The 26345-nt window shown below is 41.3% G+C and overlaps 1 protein-coding gene across 3 annotated transcripts in view; it reads right to left on the bottom strand.

Annotated features, from left to right (window-relative positions):
• ncam2 (neural cell adhesion molecule 2) overlaps nucleotides 1-26345 on the bottom strand; it is a 162157-nt gene that overhangs the window by 52697 nt on the left and 83115 nt on the right. For all 3 annotated transcript variants that reach the window (XM_026160121.1, XM_026160119.1, XM_026160120.1), the window contains 4 exons: nucleotides 14360-14510; nucleotides 12540-12727; nucleotides 11592-11688; nucleotides 5713-5886 (listed from right to left, as the gene is read on the bottom strand). In XM_026160121.1, the coding sequence (XP_026015906.1) occupies nucleotides 5713-5886; nucleotides 11592-11688; nucleotides 12540-12727; nucleotides 14360-14510 (610 nt within the window). The remainder of the gene's footprint in view (nucleotides 1-5712; nucleotides 5887-11591; nucleotides 11689-12539; nucleotides 12728-14359; nucleotides 14511-26345) is intronic.

Genomic DNA, 26345 nt, shown 5'->3' with positions numbered 1-26345 from the left:
TTTATATTTCCCCCTGATGAGCTACAATCACACTGTATTTGCAACATATCATGTAGGCGCAATACAGTTTGGACTTCACTGCTGGTTCATTTCTCTCTGTTTTGTTCTAGAAGGGTCAACATAATAGCTGTTTGCACTTTTTTTTAATGGTGGTGGCCATTGATGAATTCATACTTCTGACAATTTACTGTACATTTACAGCTGGACCAATCACTGTAACACTCAGGTCTCTCAAGGTTAGCTGAAACAAGAGACCTTAAGATTGAGTTGTATGAAGTACAGTAGATAATAGATCCTGAAGCACAGACATAGGAAAAAAGGAGGGCGCAATCAACCGTTCAAAGAGTTAATAGAAGTATGAAAAAGTTCCTGCAGTCCAAAAGCATCTACATTAAGAAGGGCATTAATTAGACTAGTACTGATACTGCAGTTTTCTGGCCTTACTGAACAGTCATAGAACTTTTTACGCTATAAACTACATGCAAAGTCACGTTTGAAAGCCTTTTAAAGTGTCTGTGTGGTTCAGCATCTTGCCCAAGGACTCTTTGACATGAAGACTAGAAAAGCCAGGAATTAAACCCCGACATTATGAAACTTCTACCACCATACTTACAACCGTTTAAATTAATCTATTGCACTTGTTTTTTTCTTTATATTGACTTAAATGCATTATTATTGCTTAGTCTGTGAAATATAGAGAGCTAGATGCATGCAATGAAAGTTAGATTTTCTATCTATCTTAGGTCATTTGTTCCAAGACTAAAAGCTTTAACTGTGGTTCTAAAATACAAGGGAGCAACCGCTTGACTCTGCTAAATGATCAATAATGAAAAACATAAGAAGATTTAGAAACTCACCTTCAACAAAGTCATAGCAAACAGTGTAGTGGAAGAGTACATGTGCCTCTGACTCTAATGAAACCACAGTAAAATATCAGATAGAATATTAATACGATAGTAACTCGGAGAATTGTGCAATGCGTCACGTTCGTACTTTAAATTACATCTAATATTGAAGAAAACAGGCAATCTCATTATCAGACCACATTACAGATTCCTATTTAAATTCTACAGTCACTTGAGCCCATTTACATAACCGTCACAACTCAAAAAATCTGGGAGAGAGTGTGTAGTGTAATGAGCTTGAGTGAAAGTTGTTGTTTTTGTTAGTCTGCACAAATTAAATACTTGAATGGTAATAGGTGCTTTTGCAGTTCTTTAGTCCTGGAACTGAAAACAAATTCTGCAATTTGCAGCCGTGCTAGGTTCATTCCAGGCTGTAAGCGGACATTTCAATTTGGGCAGAAGCATTCAAATGAAACGAGGCCAGGCGTCTCATTATATGGAAGGGTTTATTGTGTAAGGATTTTTTGCTGAGGTTATCTGAAATGGCTTCTATGATTATATGACGACACTTGGTGTGGCTTGTAATTAGTCTGGCTCACTTTAATATTTCTGCTTTTGCATACAGAGCTAAATTTATCTATGTTAAATTGACAATCTTGTGCATTGTTCCTTTGTTCTTCTACACTATCTGCTTATATGTGCCTATATGGGATGTATGTATTTTTAAGTTCACTGCTGAAGTGCTAGTTCCTATTTAGTATTCACCTCACTGCATCTCCATACTGTAATTGACTCTGAAATGAGGGGATATTAGTGATAAGCCCTTCAGGTTTGTCAGGCCCGCTTATCACCCGACCATTCGTCCTCTGGCTTTCATATTCCATCCATCCATCTATCCATCCATCCTTCACCTCATGGTGTACTTTTCACCAACAGGCTCAGAAATCAATTTGCAGTCATAAAGCATAGGAAGAGGAGGAATGCGATCTTTCAGCTCAGACAGATTCTGGCGCTCTCCCCATGACGTGTTTGAGTTTCTTCATGACCCAACAACATCTCAGAGCCAAGGCTTTGAAGGAGCACATGGCAGCTCATGCAATACGGTGGAAACTTGGAGACCGTATTGCATGAGGTGTTAGTTGGTGTATGTGAGGTAGACAGAGAGAAATATTGATTTAAACTAGATAGGATAATCTGGTGTGTTGAAGCATAATCTTCACAGTCTGATAACTAAGTTTGAAACTATGAATAGAAGATAGAACATTTCTATCTTGAAGTTCATGTGCTTTATCAAAGTGGAACTGGTAAATAGCAGTAATTACTTAAGGGTCAATAGTATATAATCTATGTGAATGTTTTTCATGTATTTAATGTGGGAAAAGAAAAGAAACAGCTTTCTTTATATTCAACCGAGTTTGAGGAGGTCATTTAATTATTTGAGTTTATTGATTAGTTTATCAACTAGATTAAGTTGACAATGCTTTCACAGTAAATTATTTACATTTCTGTTTTTTAATGTATTATTTAGATAATTTAATATTTATGTACTCATCTTTAAAACAGTGAGAATAACTTAACTGTTGTGTGGATCCCTCATATTTACTCACTGACTATATATAAAAGACCCTGAGTCCTTTAATTGTTTGTGAAGTCTGGATTTGAAGCTTCAACCTGAGCTTGATTGGTTACATTGTAACCCAGGTTCTCTGAGGGGAGAGAATATCGTGCCACTCTATTTATTCTACATCTATGGCACTTGAGAGACGTTGACACAGTAATTCCAAAACATACATGTAGGTGTTGGATTTAGACATAAAGCACTTGCATAGAAATAAACTCCGGCCTCTAGTGTAAAGTGTGTGAAGACTAGAAAGGTGGTATATAAATCCAATTCTACCTTCCTGGTTCCTGTTACTTCGTTTAGAAGTACCGTACCCCCCCCCCCCCCCCCCCCCCCCCCCCAAACAGCCCTTTTGAATGTCTCCCTAGTATGGCCACAACACCTCACTCTTGGAACACTTTTTTGCCACATGTACAATGGGGCAAAAAAGTATTTAGTCAGCCACCGATTGTGCAAGTTCCCCCACCTAAAATGATGACAGAGGTCAGTAATTTGCGCCAGAGGTACACTTCAACTGTGAGAGACAGAATGTGAAAAAACAATCCATGAATTCACATGGTAGGATTTGTAAAGAATTTATTGGTAAATCAGGGTGGAAAATAAGTATTTGGTCAATAACAAAAATACAACTCAATACTTTGTAACATAACCTTTGTTGGCAATAACAGAGGTCAAACGTTTACTATAGGTCTTTACCAGGTTTGCACACACAGTAGCTGGTATTTTGGCCCATTCCTCCATGCAGATCTTCTCGAGAGCAGTGATGTTTTGGGCTGTCGCCGAGCAACACGGACTTTCAACTCCCGCCACAGATTTTCTATGGGGTTGAGGTCTGGAGACTGGCTAGGCCACTCCAGGACTTTCAAATGCTTCTTACGGAGCCACTCCTTTGTTGCCCGGGCGGTGTGTTTTGGATCATTGTCATGTTGGAAGACCCAGCCTCGTTTCATCTTCAAAGTTCTCACTGATGGAAGGAGGCTTTGGCTCAAAATCTCACGATACATGGCCCCATTCATTCTGTCCTTAACACGGAGCAGTCGTCCTGTCCCCTTGGCAGAAAAACAGCCCCATAGCATGATGTTTCCACCCCCATGCTTCACAGTAGGTATGGTGTTCTTGGGATGCAACTCAGTATTCTTCTTCCTCCAAACACGACGAGTTGAGTTTATACCAAAAAGTCCTACTTTGGTTTCATCTGACCACATGACATTCTCCCAATCCTCTGCTGTATCATCCATGTGCTCTCTGGCAAACTTCAGACGGGCCTGGACATGCACTGGCTTCAGCAGCGGAACACGTCTGGCACTGCGGGATTTGATTCCCTGCCGTTGTAGTGTGTTACTGATGGTGACCTTTGTTACTTTGGTCCCAGCTCTCTGCAGGTCATTCACCAGGTCCCCCCGTGTGGTTCTGGGATCTTTGCTCACCGTTCTCATGATCATTTTGAACCCACGGGATGAGATCTTGCGTGGAGCCCCAGATCGAGGGAGATTATCAGTGGTCTTGTATGTCTTCCATTTTCTGATGATTGCTCCCACAGTTGATTTTTTCACACCAAGCTGCTTGCCTATTGTAGATTCACTCTTCCCAGTCTGGTGCATGTCTACAATACTTTTCCTGGTGTCCTTCGAAAGCTCTTTGGTCTTGGCCATGACGGAGTTTGGAGTCTGACTGTTTGAGGCTGTGGACAGGTGTCTTTTATACAGATGATGAGTTCAAACAGGTGCCATTCATACAGGTAACGAGTGGGGGACAGAAAAGCTTCTTACAGAAGACGTTACAGGTCTGTGAGAGCCAGAGATTTTCCTTGTTTGAGGTGACCAAATACTTATTTTCCACCCTAATTTACAAATAAATTCTTTACAAATCCTACCATGTGAATTCATGGATTTTTTTTTCACATTTTGTCTCTCACAGTTGAAGTGTACCTCTGGTGCAAATTACTGACCTCTGTCATCATTTTAAGTGGGGGAACTTGCACAATCGGTGGCTGACTAAATACTTTTTTGCCCCACTGTATTACAAACCACGTCTCAGCTGTTTGTGGAGGTAAAATACGTCCGCACAATTACGCTCAGCCATTGTTGTGAGTGCGCGCCAGGGGTCGGCCAGACATTTATACAGCCGTATTTCACACATGACTATGAAAGGCGGAAGAGGAAGTAGTTCCTTTGAATGTAGACAATCCGAATGTTATAAGTAAGTAAGTAAGTAAGTAAAATTTATTTATATAGCACATTTCACAGATAAAAATCACAAAGTGCTTTATGGCAAGCAGCTTGGTGGGTTATAGTTTCTTTCCACTGTGTTCCTGTTAATGATAAACTACAAATTTACTCTAAATTACTAAAATATCAATATTTTAATGTGAGAATCGATTCTAGAACATAAATGATTGGTATCGGAGGAATCGATATTTCAGGATCGATCCGCACATCACTAGCGCGGAAGTAGGATTCGTCACGTCATCACTTAACGACCGGATAATCCCATGCGCCTTATGGTCCGAAAAGTACGGTAAAACAGCATGCTAACATGTTAGTAATCTGCTGTATAGGAGATGTCCTTCATAATCAGTTCTATACTAGACACAACTGTGATTGCCAAAATGATCATCAAAGGTCTGTCAAATAAGACATGAAACAACCAACTATGACTACAAATTTCTTAGGAAAGTCTTTACGTAGGTTGTAAATTAAGTAAGAATTGGGTTTACTTAATGATGGACTTCAGTGCAGTCAGATAACCCCTTCAAATCAGGATTTTTTATTCCATAAAGACATTATAGAAAACTGAAAAACGCAAAAAACACATGAAACCTGAAAAATAAGAAAGCATTTTACACATCATTAGACTGTAGAAAACTCAGAAGGCTTATAGTGAAAATATGAGTAAGAATCAGTTGTTGACAGTGTTTTCAACTTGCTGGTATATTCTGGTAAAAAATCTTGAGATTTCCATAAAATAAGCTGAGAATGTAAATAGATTCATGCTTTTTCATTGATCTGATAAAATTCAACCTGCCTGAGCCATAAAATGAAAATGGGTATGGAAAAGAGTTGAAGAGGGCTTTTAGCAGACTTCACAATAACAATATGTAATTGGGTCAAACTTAACAGCGGATAAATGTTTCTCCCATTTCACTCAGTCAGTGTATATTACAGCGATTTTTAGGGAAGGTAACTGGCATGAAAAAAAGGGGGGGGGGAAGCGAAAGCTGTGGATAAAAATAAAGTTTACACTTACTCTGGACACTGTGTGACTTGACATCCCTCCAGTCCTGTGAGCCCACCTCCTTGTACTGGACCAGATAGTAGTTGATGGGAACGCCTCCATGAGAGTCTGGCTTCATAAATGTTACGGTCGCTAGGCGCTGGGAGACAGCTGACAGACGAACTGAGTATGGATTCGATGGCGCAACTGGAAACACAAAAAATAAAGGCATGACACAAACAAGCAGACAATTTCCATGTAGTTGTTTTCCTTTGCAATCGTGTTGTTTTGCTATGAAATAAGCCTTGTCTAATCCACTTGCATGGTGTCAGAAACAGAATCCTGTTTCACAAACTTAGGAATGAATTCAAAACAACCTTTTCCTTTGCCTTATGCACTGACTGTGTAGAGAAAGGAAAAGACTGAGTAAGGCTGAAAGCACCAGATATAACCTTTAATTTTTCAGTTGTCATGCATCAACATCATTCATCATGCAACTATTATTTAGGAGTAAATCAGCGAATACTTGATGAGGAATTATAACTACAAACATAGGTCTAAACACGATAAGATAAGATAAGATAAGATAACCTTTATTAGTCCCACACGTGGGAAATTTGTTTTGTCACAGCAGGAAGTGGACAGTGCAAAAGTTATATAGCAAAAATTAGAATACAATAAGAATAAAATACTGTACACAAATGTACAGAATAGAATAAAATAAAATACTATATACAGTAGAATAAATAGAATAAAATATACAATAGGATAAAAATAGAATACAAATGCTTAATACAACTGAGTAAAAATACAACTTTGTCAGATAAAGAGTATTGCACTTAGTGTTATTGCACATGTGTGGATGTGTGTGTTTGATCAGTTGGAGTCTTTGTTGTGGAGTCTGACAGAAGTGGGGAGGAAAAACCTGCGAAATCTCTCCGTCCCACACCGTGGGTGCCGCAGCCTGCCACTGAAGATGTTGTCCAACAGGGATGAAAGCATAGCCACCATTCTCCTGCCACTCACCACCTCCACTGGGTCCAGAGGGCATCCTAGAACAGAGCTGGCCCTTCTGATCAGCCTGTTCAGTCTCTTCCTGTCCCCGGCAGAGATGTTGCCACCCCAGCAGACCACACCGTAAAAGATAGCTGAGGCCACCACAGAGTCATAGAAGGTCTTCAGGAGTGGGCCCTCCACTCCAAACGACCTGAGTCTCATCAGCAGGTACAGCCTGCTCTGCCCTTTCCTGTAGAGGGCTTCTGAATTATGAGTCCAGTCCAGTTTGTTGTTCAGATGAACACCAAGGTACCTGTAGCAGTCCACAGCCTCAATGTCCATACCTTTGATGTTCAGTGGAGGATGTTTGTACCTGCGGAAGTGTACCACCAGCTCCTTGGTTTTACTGGTGTTGATGTGGAGGTAGTTCAGCTGGCACCAGTCCACAAAGTCTTGGGTCAGTCCTGTGTACTCCTTGTCGTCCCCATCAGTGATGAGGCCGACTATTGCAGAGTCATCAGAGAACTTCTGCAGGAAGCACTGGGTGGAGTTGTGGGAGAAGTCTGCAGTGTAGATGGTGAAGAGGAACGGAGCCAGAACCGTTCCCTGTGGGGCCCCCGTACTGCAGACGACCCTGTCCGACACACGGCCCTGAGTTTTCACATACTGTGGTTGGTTGGCGAGGTAGTCCAAAGTCCAGGTAGTGAGGTGATGGTCCACTCCACAGTTCTCCAGCTTGTCCTTCAGGACCGAGGGAAGAATAGCGTTGAAGGCACTGGAGAAATCAAAGAACATGATTCTCACAGTGCTTCCAGCTGTCTCCAGGTGAGCGAGGGAACAATGTAGGAGGTGAATGACGGCATCATTCGCTCCAATGCCAGGCTGGTAGGCAAACTGAATTGGGTCCAGTGATGAGCTCACCAGGTGCCGAAGCTGAGCCAGGACCAGCCGCTCCAGGGTCTTCATCAGGTGGGATGTCAGAGCCACTGGCCTATAGCTGTTGAGGTCCTCGGGGCGTGAAGTCTTTGGCACTGGTACAACACGGGAGGTTTTCCAGAGCTGTGGGACTCTCCCCAGCCTCAGGCTCAGGTTGAAGATGCGCTCCATCACCCCACACAGTTGGTCCGCGCAGGACCTGACGACCCTTGAGCTGATGCCATCTGGGCCCACCGCCTTCTCGGCATTAATCCTCCTCAGTTCCCTCCTAACCTGGGTGGTTGAGAGAGACAGGCTGGAGCCTTGTGTTGAGTGTGTATTGGATGCTGTTATTGGGGGTGGGGAGGAGTGAGCAGGGTGAGTAGAGGAGGTGTGAAGCAGTGTTGCCAATTTAGCGACTTTGTCGCTATATTTAGCGAGTTTTCAGACCCCCTTAGCGACTTTTTTTCTAAAAAGCGACTAGCGACAAATCTGGCGACTTTTTCTGGTATTACTGGAGACTTATTTATGACGACTTTTTGACGTGAAAACACGTATCGCTCTTACTCTCAACAGGCAGCGGTGCTGCCTGGGGCACCTCATCCGTGTCAAAGCACTCCCAGGCGGAGGATAGTCCTCCCCCAGCTGCTCCCGCACTGACTGTAACGCAGTCAGTTCTTTTACTGTTATGCTGTTTTGTGGATCACAAGGTTTAAAACTACTTATAAACACACACTCTCACACACAAAGTAACTCCACCAGAGTGCCAATTTCCGGTCACTTTTGCCGGTCCAGGTCCGGATAAAGGAGCAGGGTTGGAATTGTGACATTAAAAAACAATAATTGCTAAAAGAAATTTAATTTGTAGTTCTAAATAAATTCTAACTGCATTTAGGACGTTTTTTACTCACTTTATGTCTCTTCCACGATGTTATTTCTCTCTCCAACAACATAGGTTACAATTACATTAGCATGACCAAATATGCAAATTAGGCGATGACGTCATTTGGCGACTTCTAGCGACTTTTAGGACAACCAATAGCGATTTTCCTTACTGAGGAGTTGGCAACACTGGTGTGAAGTGTCTGAGGTGTCAGAGTTCTGATGTTTGTGGCCCGAGATGGTTCTGAGGCCTCTCCAGACTTCGCCAACGTTTTTTTGCTGAAACTGGTTCTCCGTCTTCTGCCTGTAGCTGTCCTTCCCATTCCTTATCAGTCCCCTCAGCTCTCTCTGCACCTTTTTCAACTCCTCTTTGTCTTTGGATTTGAAGGCCCTCCTCTTCTGCTTGAGAACAGCTTTAATTTTTGGGGTAATCCAAGGTTTCTTGTTGGAGAAACACCACACAGTCCTGGTAGGTACGGTGTTATCCACACAGAAATTAATATAGTCAGTAATGCATGTAGTAAGGCTGTTGATGTCCTCTCCGTGGTCGTCACAGATCACCTCCCACACAGTCGACTCAAAACAATCCTTAAGAGCCTCCTCGCTCTCCTCCGACCATCTCTGTACTGTGCGGGTGGCTGGTGGCTCCCTGCGCACTAAGGGCTCATACACAGGGACAAGGTGCACCAGGTTGCGGTCAGATCTGCCCAGAGGAGGGAGAGGTGATGAACTGTATGCCTCTTCTGCATTGGCATACAGTAAGTCCAGTGTTCTATTGTCTCTGGTTGGGCATGTCACATACTGGGTGAAGGTGGGAAGCGTGGAGTCCAGTGAGACATGATTAAAGTCCCCTGATATTATGAGAGGGGCTCTCGGAGATTGTGTTTGCAGTCTGCTGACCACTGAGTGGAGAGAGTCACAGGCTGCATCCGCGTTGGCTGAGGGGGGGGGGGGCATACGCTACGAATGTGCCCAGCCACATTATTAATGAAGGAAAGAAAAAAACTATAAAGCATTTAAAATGTTTATACATTATGCAGGCAATACATCCCATTGTTGGTGGGATATTTCAGTCTAGAACAAAGAGCCAGAAAGACTGACTGTTTGACTGACTCAGATTTCCACTCCCATCAGCTGATAAGAAGCAAGCACCAGCTGATGGCACCGCTGATACCCTTATACACATCCTACTACCCAAGCTACTGAATTTGCTCCTAGCTTTTCAAGCAGCTTTGCAACCCACCTCCACAAAAGCTCATTGTTTTCATGCTGTGTGTGAATGATCAGCCATTCATGTCATTCATACCAGCTCTGACCTGTGCTGCAATGTAGTGGGGGAGGGAATTCTTGTGTTGGAGGGTGCACACTGCCAAACAGCAGATACTGCAGAAGGATAAAAAAAAAAGAAGTCTTCTAGCGTGAGTAATTTGACTAATGTAACAAAACAAATGGGAGGACCTCAGAGTACAGAGGCAATTGTCTTAATATTTATGGACCTAACTCTGACATTTACACAGCAATAACCAACTACACTGAATGTATTTTTGATCAAAGATAAATGGCACAGTGCCACCGTAATAAAACTAAAGACAGACATTGTAAAAGATTATTTTTCTATATTTGGTAAGCTTTCAAGGGTTATTTAGGAGAGATGTAATAATTCAGCTTATACAATGCCTGAGAGGAGCCTGTGTACTTTAATTTTAGGTGAAAAGATAGGACATTAAAAACATAACATTTCTATTCATGCAGATTAAAAGTGCAGGAGCTGTGTTAGTCTTTTCTTTTAGTTGGAACAGACAGGAACAGAATCTATTCTGCGCAGGATGAGGATAGATATATTAAGAAATGGCCACAATGTCAGGTTTCTGTAAGTAATTTCTATTGTACATCATTTCTTTGCTAGTTTTCCCTCCTTTGTGTCACCCATGTTTAGTGTGCAACACCTTAGCCTTCCTTGATTCCTAGTTTGTTTAATTGCTTGAGTTCTGCTTTTTTTTTTTTAAATCCAGTACCATATTTTTTTATCTGTTTATATAGACACTGTGTTTTGCCTGCGTGCCGCTCCACCTGTCTCCCTGTGCATGACCACTACCTCATTGTGGGTTAAATATTTGGATTATTGGACTATAAATCCGTTCTCCTGCTGTTGCCTCCAAGATTGTTCTAGAACTGGGTGGCAATAAGCAGTGTCCATCTTTGTTCTCCTTGATATTAAGCTCACTGCAATAAATGCTTCTGCGTAAGACCTCTGAATATATTTCCTGCACAAATAAACCTTGACTCTAAAAACTTCCTGACATCACTGCCATATTAAACCTAGCCGACTCTAGACTCTAGCAATTTAATAGACAGCAACTTATTTTATTTTCAGGTAAGTTGCCACATCACTTGACTGCATCACTTGTCCTTGGATATGTTTTTGATGTGACTCAAGGTGTTTTGGTTGTATTAGTGATTCTCACTTAAAACATCAAGGCAAAATTCAGAACAGTTTGACTCACTACAAACACACTTCCACCCTCAGATTCTTCTATCAGTTTATGATCGAGCTATGAAGACAGTGTATTCTACATAAGGTACGTCTCAAATATCCGTTAAGAACACAAACATGTTCACAGTGTGTTTTCTTGCGTGTGCCTGAGTGTGTGTTGTGCTGAATTGTAAGAGTCACAAACTCTTCTAAAACCTACTGTTTCCTGCAAGACGACATTTTTGGTCAGCTTTTTGCTCACTACTTTTTTCTTCCTTAGCTAGAGCAATTCAATCTGCACTAAAGATAATTAGACTGCACTATTGTGTATTAGCCCTCGCTACCGTAAATTAGGGAGTACTTCAGTTAAATTGTGAGGGGTATGGTAAATCAGCCAGCACTATTTGAGATTAGGCGAGGCTGAATAGGGGTTGGGAGTTGTAGTGGAATTTATCTTCCTGAGAATTGCAAATAAGGCTATTACCATTAGTAGAGAGGTAGAGGGTTACAAAGTAGTTGAATGGCTGGAGTTACTGGGAGAGCGGTTATTGAAAAGCTGCAGGGTCCCTGAGACGTCCACATGTTCTGGTCTTGAAATTGAGTTGCTAGCCTCATTAGCGCATTAGTGGCAGTTCTGCAGACTCACCTGCCTGGGCCAAAATGAACTCCTGGTATCGAACTCCAATGTTGTTTCTGGCCGTGCAGTTGTAGCGGCCAAAGTCTCTGTCGGACATAGGAGTCACCTGGACGCAGATAAACAATACAGTCGATCACAATTCATATTAAAACTAAAGATTTCACTTGGACTTTTCTGCTTTCGCTCCAACTGTGCTCGATATATAACTGTGCTTTATATACTAAACATGCACTGAATAATATGTGTTTTTGGTGTTCATAGGACTGATTTGAAACAGAATTATACTGATATGCTTTGGCATGACCTTAAAAACACCTTCCAGTGGGGCTGATTTGAGACAATTCTGCAAAAACGAGAGGATCAAAATCTTCCACAGCCTTATGAAAGACTTGAATGCTTCATTGCCGTTCTTGCTGACAAGATAACCAGTTATTAGGTTTGGGGGGTGATTACTATTTCACACAGGTCCATGTAGATTTGGATAACAACTTTTTCTGTAATAAATGAAATCATCATTTAAAACTGAGTATGGGTGTCTAGTTTTCATGACTTCTTCAGTTAAAAGCATCCTTTATGACAAACTATTCACAATGACCACCACTGGGGTTTCGCTTACTTCCATTAAACTGGGATGCCAATAGAAACATCAAAATCTGAATTTTGTCAAATTTTTGAAAACTATATCAGTGTGAGTAAGTCTTCATAAAGAGCCATCAGAATTTATTTTCTTTTTAAACTCATTAAACTACAGGTCTGTCTTTCACTGTTGTTTTTATTGTTTATTTAATTGTTTTTTTCCCTCAAAGAAGAAAATTCAATTCATTACAAAAAACTCCATTTCTTTTGCACCTCTGTTTGATAAACCACACTGACAGAGTCATTATTAAACTTTCAAACACATTTTTTGTCTCGTGACCCTAAACCTAACCTGGCTGCCACCGGAGGACTTGAACTCACCTCCAGCACAGACTTGCCCTCGGCGCTGTGCACCCTCATGTTGGCGGTTCCCTCTGTGGAGATAGTGAAGCGCTCTCGCCTCCACAGCATGGTGGCAGGTGGGTTGGACATCACGTCGCAGCTGATGTTCACCGGATTTCCCTCCCATGAATAATAAACGGTGTGGTTGGTCAGGAACTTTGGTATATCTAAACAAAACAGAGTAACGTCACTTCTTGCACCCACCTCGTTTACATGGAAAAGGAGCTTTTTTTTAAAAAACTAAAACAAGACCTGAATTGCTAAAAGAGTAATTGCTGGTGTGTCTGGAATTTGTGGCAGCCAATTAAACACTCAAATCAAAGGTGGAGCTGTGCTGGATGATCAAAGATGTAAATAAATAAATAACTTGCTGAGGCTTCACCTTAAAGAGAAGACAGGGGGGAAAGCATTTAATTGCTGCTTCCTCAACTCCTTCGGCAGTGTAAAAAAAGAAAAACTTAATTGAAGCTACCTCACGCTATGGGTGGGGGTCTCCATTGCGATCGTGCCCCCCAAGAATAGGAATAAAGCATGCAAACAGAAGCTCATTGGCGCCGGCAAATAGAAAGGGCAGTAATGGACGACTGCGGCGGCGAGCTGTTGTGCGGATTTCTTTCGGCCTGGTCGGCCCCGCTCAGTCGGAGAGGCATTATGGTTGTTTTATGCTCGCTTGCAGGATTCCATTAAAGAGATTGATGCCTGGCTCTCTGTCACAGCCGAGGACGTGTTATCCCCCTGCAGCCTGCAGTGACTTAGTAAATGAGTTCATTAGTTCGGTGGCAACGGCTGGCTCAGCCCCTCCACACTCAGACTCACAGCCTGTGTCTCTGTGCAGAGCGCGGGCGCGAGTTGTCAGCTGTGGCTCCAGCAAAACAAGTTTGCAGTGTAATGACAGCAACTTTGCTTCACGGTTAGAGAGTGGGTGCATGAATTTGGGATTGTTTTTTTGCTACAAGTTTTTCCTAAAATGTCAACTTTTCAGGAACCGTGCAAAACAAAATTTTGAGGGGAATCCATGAACTCAAAAAGTCACCTCAGTATGAAAAGGAGAAAATTGGTTTTCGTGTGACAACGCAGATATGGTCTTCATTTTTTCCTCGCTGTCTCTTTGGATATATTTGTTTGCCTGGCCTAGCTCTTTGTTGTTCCTCTGAGCTTCAAGGTGGAATCAATTGCTACCCAAAGAAAAAGGAAAAAAAAAACTCCACTGAGCCTCGCTACTAATGAACCTAATCATTCTGAGGCCAAAATGGAGATCTTTGCTTCAGAGCTCATTAAGCAGGGGAGAGCCCGCCCCAAATAACCCCAAACAACCAGCACTGAGGAATGGATGCACTCGTTGGGAAGTAGCAGAGCTGTCAGCAGGAGAAAAAAAGAAAGGCGATGCATGATATCCTCTCACTAATTAACCCTTCTGGAGGCAATGTGCGTGGTGGGTGACTTGTTTATAATGATATAATGCATTTCAGAGAGGGAAAAAAAGATGAAATAGCCAGACTACAAAAAGAATTATTAGAACTGAGCGTGAGTGAACTTTTGAACTCTGCTTAAATGTGTTTATGTGTCCCATTTCCACAGCAAGGACCGCAAAGAGCCGATAGAAAGGCAGAAAGGAGAAGCTTGTAAGAGGCTGTAACAGGTGACCAGGGCTCTGCAAAAACAACACTCCTCTGCATTTTACCCACAGGCAATGTTAGGCAACTTGTTGTTTGAATATCTCCAGTTCTTGGAAGCCTGCTGTGGAGTGCATGTGCACTCTAACAAAAAGTGCGTGCATGGCGTTTAATGGGCGCGCTTACATTCAATGTCCAGGAACATGCTCTTCTGATGACCTCCGATCCTGCTGAGCGCCTCGCAGTCAAATCGACCCAAGTCGGAGAGCCTCACGCCGCTGATGGTCAGCACCGACTTGCCGTGACGCCCACGAACTTCAAACCTCCCATCCTGGCTCTGAGGACACAAACACAACAATAATTTTAAACTCAAATCCAAATGTAACAGACAGCTTAAATGGCAGAAGTTTCAAGTAGTAAAGACAGCATATGTACTAGTAATCCCAATAAGCCTATAGCTTAAGCTTCAAACTGTTCTAAATGCTTCATTTCAGACAGTTTTCTTTCTACTCTTGGATCTGTATAATGTCATAAAGTAGGATATCTTTTTATGTGGTCATTTCAGACACACACGTCTGGCTGAGATCACAGAAATCATAACATGCTGATCAAACCTTCTGTTTGGGAGTGACGACGTGTCAAAAGAGAGTTCAGTTCAAGCAAAACAGAGAATGGAAATAAAACCAAACGCCCCAAAGGAAAAATACAGCAGGTCGTCTTTTCACTCTCTGACTTTTTCCCAAACAAGACACGGATTGCCTACTTGGTCTCTTCTTACTGACAACAATAAAACCTGTACTGGAGACACACACTGGGTCTCAAGTTATTGGACGTTAACTGGAAAACTGCCACCGCTTCAATATACTACCCACTATACTACAAGTTAATCCTTGTCTTAAATATGTACAAGGTCCTCAATATGCTATACTCATTGTCCAGAAATATTGAATTTTATTCAACATAGTAAAACTTGAAAAAAAAATGTAAAAAAGTAAAATAAACTGTAGAAACACCTTTCAACTGTTATGAGTATCGAGACTGCATAGTTTGTCCACCAGAGGGCACTCTGGACAACTTTTCTGATGGAAACATGTTTGAAAGGCTGTAAACCAGGGGTGTCCAACTCCAGTCTTCGAGAGCTGCTGTCCTGCAGCTTTTGGATGCCTTCCTACTGCAACACAGCTGAATCAAATGATTGGATTACCTCTTCAAGTTTGCCATCAAGTTTGGCAAAGGCCTGATAACAAGCCATTCAATTGATTCAGGTGTGTCGGAACAAGAATGTCTCTAGACTTGGATGAACAAATAATGGCAAACAAGTACACAAATTAAATACACATAGCAAGTGTTAGGGAAATGTTATTTATGTTTCATGTATCTGGAAGAAGAAAATATCCTTGAGTATCACAATATTGGAATTTAAATCAGCAAATATAAGTACCGGTATTGAAAAACTTAGTCAGAATTTACTCAACTGTCTACCACAATAGCATAATTTAAAGTTAAATGTACTTCATTTTATGATAAAGTTTGTAATAAATAAACTCAGAAAAAATATAAATATAAAATATAATTACAAATGGTCAATTAAGACTATTTGCACACATCTCTTAAATGATCGAGAGAACACATTTTTTTTGTTTTGACCCATACATCACACGGTTACATGAAAGCTGTTTATATCAACATCTGAACATCAAGTCCACCTCCAAAGCTGCATGGCGACCTGTTGCTCGCTACACCAAATCACACACCAATAGGAAACAAACATGGATATGAAACCAATATCAAATATTAACCACCTCACTACTATCAGTGTTGGGGAGTAACGGAATACATGTACTGCCGTTACGTATTTAAAATACAAAATATGAGTAACTGTATTCCGTTACAGTTACCGTTTAAAAAGGTGGTATTCAGAATACAGTTACTTTGTTGAAATAAATGGATTACACTGCGGTACTTTCCTGTTTCATTTTGTCGCGGGTCAGGACTGTTTGGGTTTTGTTTGACAGCTACGTTCTGTTGTTCCAGGCGGCAGCGTTACGGTTGCCATGGTTACAGGGCGACGCTCTCTCTCTCTCTCTGAGACTGTGTGTTTCCTGGGTGAGAGAGCGCCTTTTCGTTGTTGTTGTGCTAAGCTAACAGGCAGAATGCTACAAGCATAGCTCTAAAGAATGTAGCATCATGGGCAGTGTAGTCCGTGTTGCAGGGAGAATGGACTGCCATACACGTTATGGGTCTGTGAGCGCGAGGAGCGAGAAAAAGGGGAGTGGAAAGGTACGAGTTGTCATCGAGGAAAAACGGGAGCTGGAAGCATGTAAATATAATAATAACCACTGCAGCCAAGAAGAGAGCCTGACGAGCCCAGTTGTAAGTAAGCTATTAAGACTCGACTGTACACCGTGTTCGTGTTTTCCTCCGAAAACAATAAGTTCCGTTGGAGCAGCCTTTCAACGCCTCTCTCTGTCTCTCGCAAGAAAAGTTGACCCACACAACAAAGTAAAGCTATTTTTCGGCTACAAGCCGACAGGGACCCCGCCGTATTAGTCAGAGGTCCCTTTACTACAGTTCGGAGTCGCTGACCTTCAGTAATAGTAATAAATCACACAGCAATAGTACATTCACGTTGTTGTAAAAAGCATGATAATATATTAAGTAATCCAAAGTATTCAGAATACGTTACTGTCATTGAGTAACGTAACGGAATACGTTACAGAATACATTTTGGGGCATGTATTCTGTATTCTGTAATGGAATACATTTTAAAAGTAACCTTCCCAACACTGACTACTATACACTGTTGGGATCATTAAAGATGAATAATGATATGAGTCTATGAGTCTATAAGACTGGCTCTTTTCTATATTTAGAAAAATACAGCATAGATTCAGAATTTAAACAAGAATGGATAAACTATATATCACAATATGTGGTAAACAAGTATACCTTAATATTAATTAGTTAAAATAAAAATGAAAACTTACATCAATTATAGTCATCGGCACTAATTTAGTGGTTTGAATTAGTTTGAGGCAGCACATAAAAAATAAACAGAAGTGAGCATATGAAAAAAATATAAATGCAAACAAGAATTCAAGCCTAATAAAATCAACTTTTTAAAAATCCCATAAGTATTTATTTGCTGACCAGACTTAAAAGAAAACAGTATTATGCCGTTAAAATACAGAAGATGCTTCAGAATATCAGTTAGTTTTAACAAACAGCCTTCATAAAGAAAATATTCGCAAAGAGGCAAAATATGTGCCGCTTTCTGAGGGATTTGTTGGTTGCAAAAAGAACCCAGATCTCTTTGTTTCACTCTGATGATCTTAGAGAAGATTTTAACAATGCTGTTCAGACTGTTGCGAGGCTGTGAACCCAGCTGATAGAAGAAAAACTCAAAAGAGTCAACGCTGCAGTGTCATCAGAAAATGTAATCAAGACTCTGTTCTCCTGAGTGCTTCTGCATCCTTCAGTGTATGTAATAAAAAAGTAAGCAGTATTAGATGTATCCTTGCATACACAGAGAGCCTGTGGACAATCCTACGGGGTCAGAGAGACGGTCATTTGCTTCCTGCTGTAATGGTTTTAGATGTTGTTCTTTAATGTTTTATTGTTTTTATTGGCTCGCTCTAATCTGGCCAGGGGGAAAAAGTTGAAAATTAGCCATTCTGCCAGCACTTGTAGCTTTACAGTAACGCTGAATAATGTGCATTTTTAAAATACAATTTAAAACATATACAGTCTTTCCTAGCGAGTTGAAACTCAGGTGATGGAATAAAGCCAGAAATGAAGGTCAGCTTCTAGCTGTGAGCTCTGTTTGAAACTTCCAGACAGAACGGGGATGCTAAATCTGGAGAAGATAATAGGTCCAACCGTGAATATGATACTATTTTTCATTCATGGTTATGTAAAACTGGAGAAATGACAAAGCAGAATCCAGGAAGGCTTTGGGTCTGTCGCCAACTAATTTAGAGAAAGTTGTTGGTCCAACTTTGTTCTTGCCACCGAGTGGCGACCCCTTGATCCATTTTGACACCTCCCTTTGCAGGCAATCGTCACTTGTCACAAAGAGTCAGGGTTAATGCAATAAACTGTCGATTTATTACAAGGTCATTACATCTGTATGAAGACAGATGGTATCAATTTGAAGCAACGGGTCAATTACGGCAGACGAGGCTATCATTCCAGTAATCGACATTCCCCCGTAATGAGAAAAAACACCTCAGGAGCATCCCCGCTGCAGACATGATACGGCCATAAGCCTTCAGACTGTTGCCATCAGATAACCTCCGTGACCCCAGAGAAACTACTTTTCAGTGATGCTGCCTATGGATGCAGAGTTGACACAATAGAGACCCGCAGCAGAGGATTTGAAGGTCACAGACAATAGGCAGAAGAACCGTTTCAAACATTGTTACCTTCCATCTCCGTTTCGGCTGATTTCGAAGATAATTTATCTCCTGTTGACACAGAGAAAGACTCTATATCTTTGTGTTATGTGAAATGATATATCATCGCAACGTTAACACTTGCACAGGAAACACAAGTTTGATTCATTATTGCTACTTCATGTCATGAAGTTTGCTGACATTTATTTGCACATAAGGTATCGCCATGAATAGGAAACACAGCTTTAGTTGAGCTCTTATTATTCATAGAGGCTTGGTGTGCTGGAGGGTATTTTTAATGCAAGTACCCGCCACACCACATATGACACATTATGATAGCGATCTCTCCCAGCCTCTTGAAGCCTCCGTGCACAAAAAAGACACAGCAGCAGCAGATTATGATTGAGCTATCACTGCTAAGTAACACTGAAATGGCACACTGAAATAGACGCACATAATCACCAGTGCTATGGGTTGTGTAGCTGCTTGTAGCAAGACAACAAAGGGATCATGATCAGGGACATGTCTGAGGGGTGAAAGATTGGTCAACAAATGCACTGACACATTTAAGGAAGCTTGGGATTGAGGTGAATGTTAACCAACCCAAAGTCATGATACCACTCCAAACGTTCATGCATCATTGCCAACTAATTAGTCAATTAATAGTAAAAACTAGAAGAGATGGTTTTTGGCTCCAGGCTTGATTTAAAACGGGGTTCCAGTTAGTAATGAAGATGTGTTACTAATAAAGGAATTATTAGAATTTGTGAAAAAAAGGAGCGGGAAATCTGAGGCTGAAAGTCAAATTGAGTTTCTATTAAATCTGTTTAGTAGATGTTTATGCCACAGGGCTTTGCAGGCTTTTGTAGCGATAACTGGAGGATAAAAAAATAATAATCCTGTGGCCATACAGAACTATGACGTTCTGTGTTTTGACAGTTTGTGTTTTCAGTTAGTTATCTTCAGGTACTTAGCCACAGCTCAGTTGACACAAATTAAGGCTATATATGCAACACATTTTGATATTGACCGACATAATCTTACTTACTTGCAGCAGCACAACAGAGCGATGACATAGAGGATTGTGATCAGGGACACATTTAAGGGGGAGTTTTAAAATGTCGGGCTAAAAAAATAGAACACTATTAGCTTAACTACAGCAGTTTAATTTCTGATTATTCCGTTTATACATTTAAGTCCACAAGATTTTGTACAATTACACTTTTACAAACAAGAGTTTTACAAACAAGCTTATGATGTTCCCCCCTCTGGACACACAGCGAGGATGTCAGGAGCAGTGTTGGGTAAGTTACTTTAAATTAGTAACTTAGTTACATTACTAGTTACTTCTATCAAAAGTAACTCAGTTACTTCAAGTTACTCGTTACTTTCAGAGTAACTAGTTACTAGGGAAAGTAACTTTGGTTTTACTCAGAATTCTCTTGTTAATGTGTTGCTTCCATAACTGGATACCCAGCCAGACTGCCAGTCTTCTAGCTTGCTTACTTGCCACAAGTGCACTGTGCCACCTACCAATAGAAAGGAAAAAATAATGTGCACATTTCCACGAGAGAAATCCCACACCTGATTCTATCCTAGCCTGCTTTTTACATCCAACACAAAAACTGCAGTCGTGGTGCTTTCGATTGTACTCAGAACTCGGAAATTCTGCCGTCTGAATAGGAAGATGTAGGTAACACCAGACTGCAGATGAGCTGCATACAGAGCTGGACTGGGACAAAAAAAATCGTCCCAGGCATTTTGACTAGAGACCGGCCCACCATTATAGGAAAAATCATAAAGCCTTTGAATGAAAATAAACACTGTTGTGACAGTGATGTACACTGTTCTGATGGTATATATGTATCAATCTATCCATTGTTTGTTGCAAGACTCAGATAATTAATTTTTTTTAAAGTGAGACATTTTAAATGAGAATAAGAAAGTATTTCCTTGTGCCCCCCTTTCCCTTTTAATTCCCTACATGGACCCCTGGCAACACTGCTAGACCTGCCCCTGCACAGTTACCAGCTGTCAGCTACTTAGGAAGCACGCAGTACGAAAAAGTCAGCATAACGAAAATAAACTCCACCTAAACTTGGTTCATATCTGACCCAGATGGACTGCAGGTTATAACTTCTTACCTGAAGTTCAGTTCACCTGACACTCTCGGAGCAGCGGCCGCTTCGGGTCTCTCCTCCTGCCTCCCTTTTCCTTCATCCACCTGCTGGCCTCCACCACTTGCTAATGTTATTGAATCTGTGGAAGCTCCGCGATAGCCACCACACGAAGTAACGATTAACGCATTCCCGGTTTTGGCATAATAACTAGTTACCGTGCTCGTTACCACAATAATAACAACATAGTTACTGTAACGCGTTACTTAATAACGCGTTAGTCCCAACACTGGTCAGGAGTCACTGCAGCCACTGCTGTTTTTATTCCACCTACTGGCAACCATGTGAACCTCACCAGTCTTATTTTTCTAACAGTACATGTCTTCAGCATTACCAGTGAATAACTGTGGAACAACCTTTGACGATTACTAATACTTTAATACTTTGAACTCCTTTGTAGACAATGACTGCCTAAAGTCTATAACTCATGGACATCCCAATGCGATGGTGTACAAAACTGACAAATAGACAAAACTTTTAAAAAAAGTGTTATTATCAAAAAACACAGGGATCTGAATGCATATCACACATATATGTAAAAAGCACACTTCAAGTTCATATGTAATGCTAAAGTAATTTCTAGGAGAAGGTGAGCCGTAGCCCCAGGCTATATCTACAGTAAATGACAGCTGAGCGTAGTCAGAATTTTTCTAATGGGACACAATAATATTTGACAACTTCTGTGATGAGGTGGCCCGCCATTTCTACTTACAGCACTTTTTCAAATGAGAAAAAAATATACTTTTTCGCCCTGCACACATAGCCCTAAATTGCATTACTGTTTCATCATGTGATTTTTTTGGCAAAATTATTTGTACAGCCCCCTGGATGGTCACATAAGAAATAATAAGCCTAAACATAATACTTCCACATATAGCTTTAGTTTAACCCTTGTGTGGTGTTCGTATTTTTGTTACTCAGCCAGTGTTCATGGGTCTGGTAGACCCGTTAGAGTTTTGGCTTTCCAAATTAACACTATCAAATAATTTTATGTTAAATTACTCAACAGATGTTTACTTCATCCCAATTACAAGACATATGAACAGCAAACATGGTTAATTTTTTCCCTTTACCTTTGTTAGATCACATTTATGAATTAATGTGCTTCTCGTTTTTCTTTTATATAAAATGTTATAAATAAATCAGTTATAATCAAGTGGAGTGAGTGGAAAGACACAACACATTTACACGTGAAAAAATAATTAATTGTTTAATTTTTCTTTTGAAAAAAACTGAACACGGGTCTCACAGACCCGAACACCATACAAGGGTTAACATAGCACACAAACCCAAGGCTCATGGGTGAGTTTGAGTTTGAGCCTTTCATCCACCAAAACCTCTTCTTCATGTGGACTTTGTTGATCTATGTGACTTACAGGTCTAGCTGCGCTTTAGTACTCCGCCTCACCACCCGTATATTACATTTGTAGCCATAGAAACTAGAAAAAGGGAGGTTTAGTTTAAATATGTTCCTTTTTTTGAGGCCATCACCCTTCTTCTGTTTTATGTCTGCATTGCTAAAATCTTGCATTTTTCTATATTCCAATCTACTTGCATGTTTGCATACTGAGTGTGTATTTGTGTGTACCTTCTGCACACCTTCATAGATTTCCCCAGTAAATCAATGCACATCCTGCCCCTTCTACTGCCCTCCTGTCACAACGCCCCCCCCCCCCCCATCTCCCCACCTCAGGTAATACTCATTATGTGTCTAAGCCCCTTAAGCCTCGGCCCTGAAGCCCCCTCTTCTGAATCACACACTCTTTATGTTGTCGCTCGCAGACTGCTTGGGCATTATCCTGTTTAGAATGGCTTATCTTTGCTCTTATCATCGCAATACTATCAACCAATGAGGTGAAGCGGCGTTTAAAGGCTTGGATCTGGTCTCTTTGTGCTGCCACTGCAGACTTTGCTTGTTTGCCTCGCCAGCTGAGGTCAATGGGATTGAGAGTGTGTGTGTTGAATAGGAATGCTGAGGGGGAAGGAGAGGAAATCTTCGAGGAGAGAGCTTCTGAGTCAGGAAATTACTTGCTAACACCGCCGCCTCCCCGCAATCCATCCACCCGCCCCCCCATCTCTGCCAACTGACAGGGTCTGTGTCTAGAGACGAACTCAGCCCCCAAAGCACAGCCTGTTTGATATGCAGCTCAGTCGGACGGCGAGGCGAGCGGCCAGAAGCAAACACAGCAGCGACATGCACGCCCATGAACTGCACATACGTGTTGCTGCAACGGCACACTCACTGCAGGTACTCTGCGCACACGAGCAGCAAACAACATAAAGACATATATTATAAGTAAAAAGAAAGAAGGGAGTTTAAAAGGATGGGGGAGATGACTAACGAACAAACGGGTAGGCATGAGCAGGCATAAAAGGGGCAGACACATATGAAATCCTGTCTATAACTGATCCATAATTTCACAATAAAAACCAGGCATGTCATGTGCCACATCAAAACACATGAAGCTATATCTGAAATGCAATCTCTCAAATGGAATTCTGGAGCGTGTTCCAGTGTTATTTCAGTCCAATTGTTGGAGAGTTTTCAGATATTAAAAATGTCAGCTGTAAATGTCAGCGAGGCTGGAAACACAGCTAGTCTAATTCTGGCAAGTGCAGCTAATTCTAACAGTTGGGTGCTGGGGCTGAACATGGGGGTCTTCATATTTGCACAACTATAATGATTACTGCATCACCTCAACCTCAAGACAACAACAAAATGACATTTAATAATGGCTTCTTGGTTGAAGGAAATGGAGGCCAACGAGGGGTTTCACATGGGATGCGACAGGAAATGATTTGCTAGACACTGCTATTATCTATTTTTGGGTGTTGCAGTGACTGAGGGCCTGTACTGTCAGGCAAGAGACTTCAGGCTTAACCCTGATGTCTTACTGGCCAACAGTGGTTCATTTCTTTCTGAGTACAGTGCCTCTGTAACTTGAGAGACTGGAGAAGTTATCTTTGAGATAACATGTTAACTGACTGATCAATTGTCTTTGAAAATAGCTTCAAAATTCCTTGAAGAGAGTAAGAGGCTTTTTAGTTTTTAGAGACCAAAACCTTTTGGCTTTCTCTGACAAGCGTCAGTGAGGGAAAATGTCTCAGAAAGGGTGGAACGTTTGTGCTTGATGCCACCAATTTCAGAGCAACTCCATTGTTATTTAGGGCCTATTACAGCAATACGGATTTGAGACACAGACTCATTGGCACTAAGGCCTTCTGCCTGTTGACCCTGCAAGATTTGAAAGAAGGGCTGCTGAAGGAATTCTACCGTATTGCTAAAAAGTCTTGAGTCACCCTTTATTTCTTCATATTTTGCTTGGAAAAATCGGAAAGAGGTGCATGGATTTATTGAAACATTGGGGAAAATATATGGAAATACAGTGTATGAGGCAAAAACAGAGTTTGTACAAGTCTACAATCTTAAAAGTCAATATTTGGTGTGACTGGCTTTATTCTTTAACACAGCCTAGACTCTTTAAAGTTGAAATGTATTCATCACACATTGCTTTGAAACTGACACACGCTTACAGATGTTCCAGAAATCAGTTGCTAAGGTAACCTACCAATATAATTACTACAAGGTCATATGTTAATCAACAGTACTCATTATTCTCACTGGTAGTTTCTTCAGCCTCTCACTCGGGAGTTGAGAAAATTTATGTCAAGTGCAACCTACTTTCTACAGTATCGGGTCACCATATTGCTTCCAGTGTGTACGCAGCTTTAGAAAAGCTTTCTTGTCATTTCTTCAGGAAAGTAGTCTTCAGGAATAGTTCTCCAGGCTTCTTGAAGGACATTCAAAGCTCTTCTTTGGATGTTTCTGCCTTTTGTTCTGTTCTCTTTCAAGATGATCCCACACTGCTTCACTAATGTTGAGGTTGAGGATCTGGGGAGGCCAATCCATGACTGACAGTGTTCTACTGTCTGTTCTTCCATCCGGGTATGTTTTTACAGCATTGGCGGTGTGTTTGGGATCATTGTCATGCTGAAAAGTAAAGCTGTTTTCCAGACACTTTCTAGATGGCATTGTATGGTGGATTATGGTGGATTCTCAGCTTATAATTCCATCAATTTTGACAAGATTTCCAACACCACTGGCTGAAACGGAGGCCTAAACCATGACTGTGCCTGGGACTTTGTTTTTCTTCCATATATCTGTTTTTTTAAGGACACACTGCAAACCATGCTATGTTTTTGGCTAGTAGCTCTTTGGAAATCAAGTTTTTAGTATTTTCCATTGTATGACAGGCTGACCATAACGAAGATACAATTTAATTTTTTTTTATCTTGTCTATTATGTGCAGGCATAAGACTGGTTCAATCCATGAGCTAAGTGCCTGTGTGTGTTTGAATGATTCGTAGGCCGGTGTTAAGTGGCTTAACCCCAAAAAGTTTTTTTCCAGGTATAAGAAGTGGACTAAAAACGCCTGAAAAAGCAGCAAATGTCTAAATCTTTGAAAGGCCATCGAAAAGCCTAAGAGAACTAGTGCTCAAGACCCCCTAAAAGAAAGAAAGAAAAAACACTCAAAAAACCCACCAAAAAACAAGAATGTATGGCTCCTTCGAAGCAAAATATAATGAAATGGGCGGTCGTTCAAGACTTTAGCGCAGAACTATACTTTTATCGGTTTACTTTACCGGTTCGAGCCCCGGCTTGGACAGTCTCGGTCGTTGTGTCCTTGGGCAAGACACTTCACCTGTTGCCTACTGGTGGTGGTCAGAGGGCCCGGTGGCGCCAGTGTCCGGCAGCCTCGCCTCTGTCAGTGCGCCCCAGGGTGGCTGTGGCTACAATGTAGCTGCCGTCACCAGTGTGTGAATGTGTGTGTGAATGGGTGGATGACTGGATATGTAAAGCGCTTTGGGGTCCTTAGGGACTAGTAAAGCGCTATATAAATACAGGCCATTTATACTTTTTTTATTTTCTTCAAAGATTGCTGAAAGAATAAGGCTATATCTGTCGTATACATCCATAAAGTTAATAAAATGTGCCCAGAGATGACTACTGTTGGGACAATCACATTGAACTAAAAATAACATTGAACTGAAGTGAGTATAAACAATGAGCATAGTTTGAAGAGTGAAGTCGCTCAGGAAGTGCTTTAAACCTGCATTCTTTCTAAAGACAAGCCAGAGGTGACTCTTCTGGTTCCAGGAAAGGCATGCAACGGTACAAAAACTGCTACTTCCCTCTCTTGTTTTATGCCCTCCATAAAAAATTTCTTCAAGGCTTTATGTTATCAGTCAATAGTTTCAAGTAATTTTTAACCAAGCAATATGTTTACTTTGTAAATGACAATTGCATGTAAAAATACTTTTGAAAAACTAGTTGTTACTGTATGAGTGCCATGCATTCTCTTGCAAAAGAGCAAGATAGCAAAAAAGAGTCCACCCATCCATTTTCTTCCACTTATCCAATTTGGGGTTACAGTAGGGCTGGAACTACTCCCAGGTGTCACAGGGTAAGAGCAGTGGATACCCTAGATAGGTCACCAATTTGTTGCAGGGCTAACACAAAGAAACAGACAAGCATTCACAAACCTACGCCCGATTTAGAATATCTTTGGACTCAGACACGGGCCCCACACAGAAAGGCCC

Source organism: Astatotilapia calliptera, chromosome 23, assembly GCF_900246225.1.
Source record: "Astatotilapia calliptera chromosome 23, fAstCal1.2, whole genome shotgun sequence".
In the NCBI taxonomy this organism is placed as follows: domain Eukaryota; kingdom Metazoa; phylum Chordata; class Actinopteri; order Cichliformes; family Cichlidae; genus Astatotilapia; species Astatotilapia calliptera.
The sequence above is the reverse complement of the archived record's forward strand: the minus strand, read 5'-3'. Positions and strand labels throughout refer to the sequence as shown.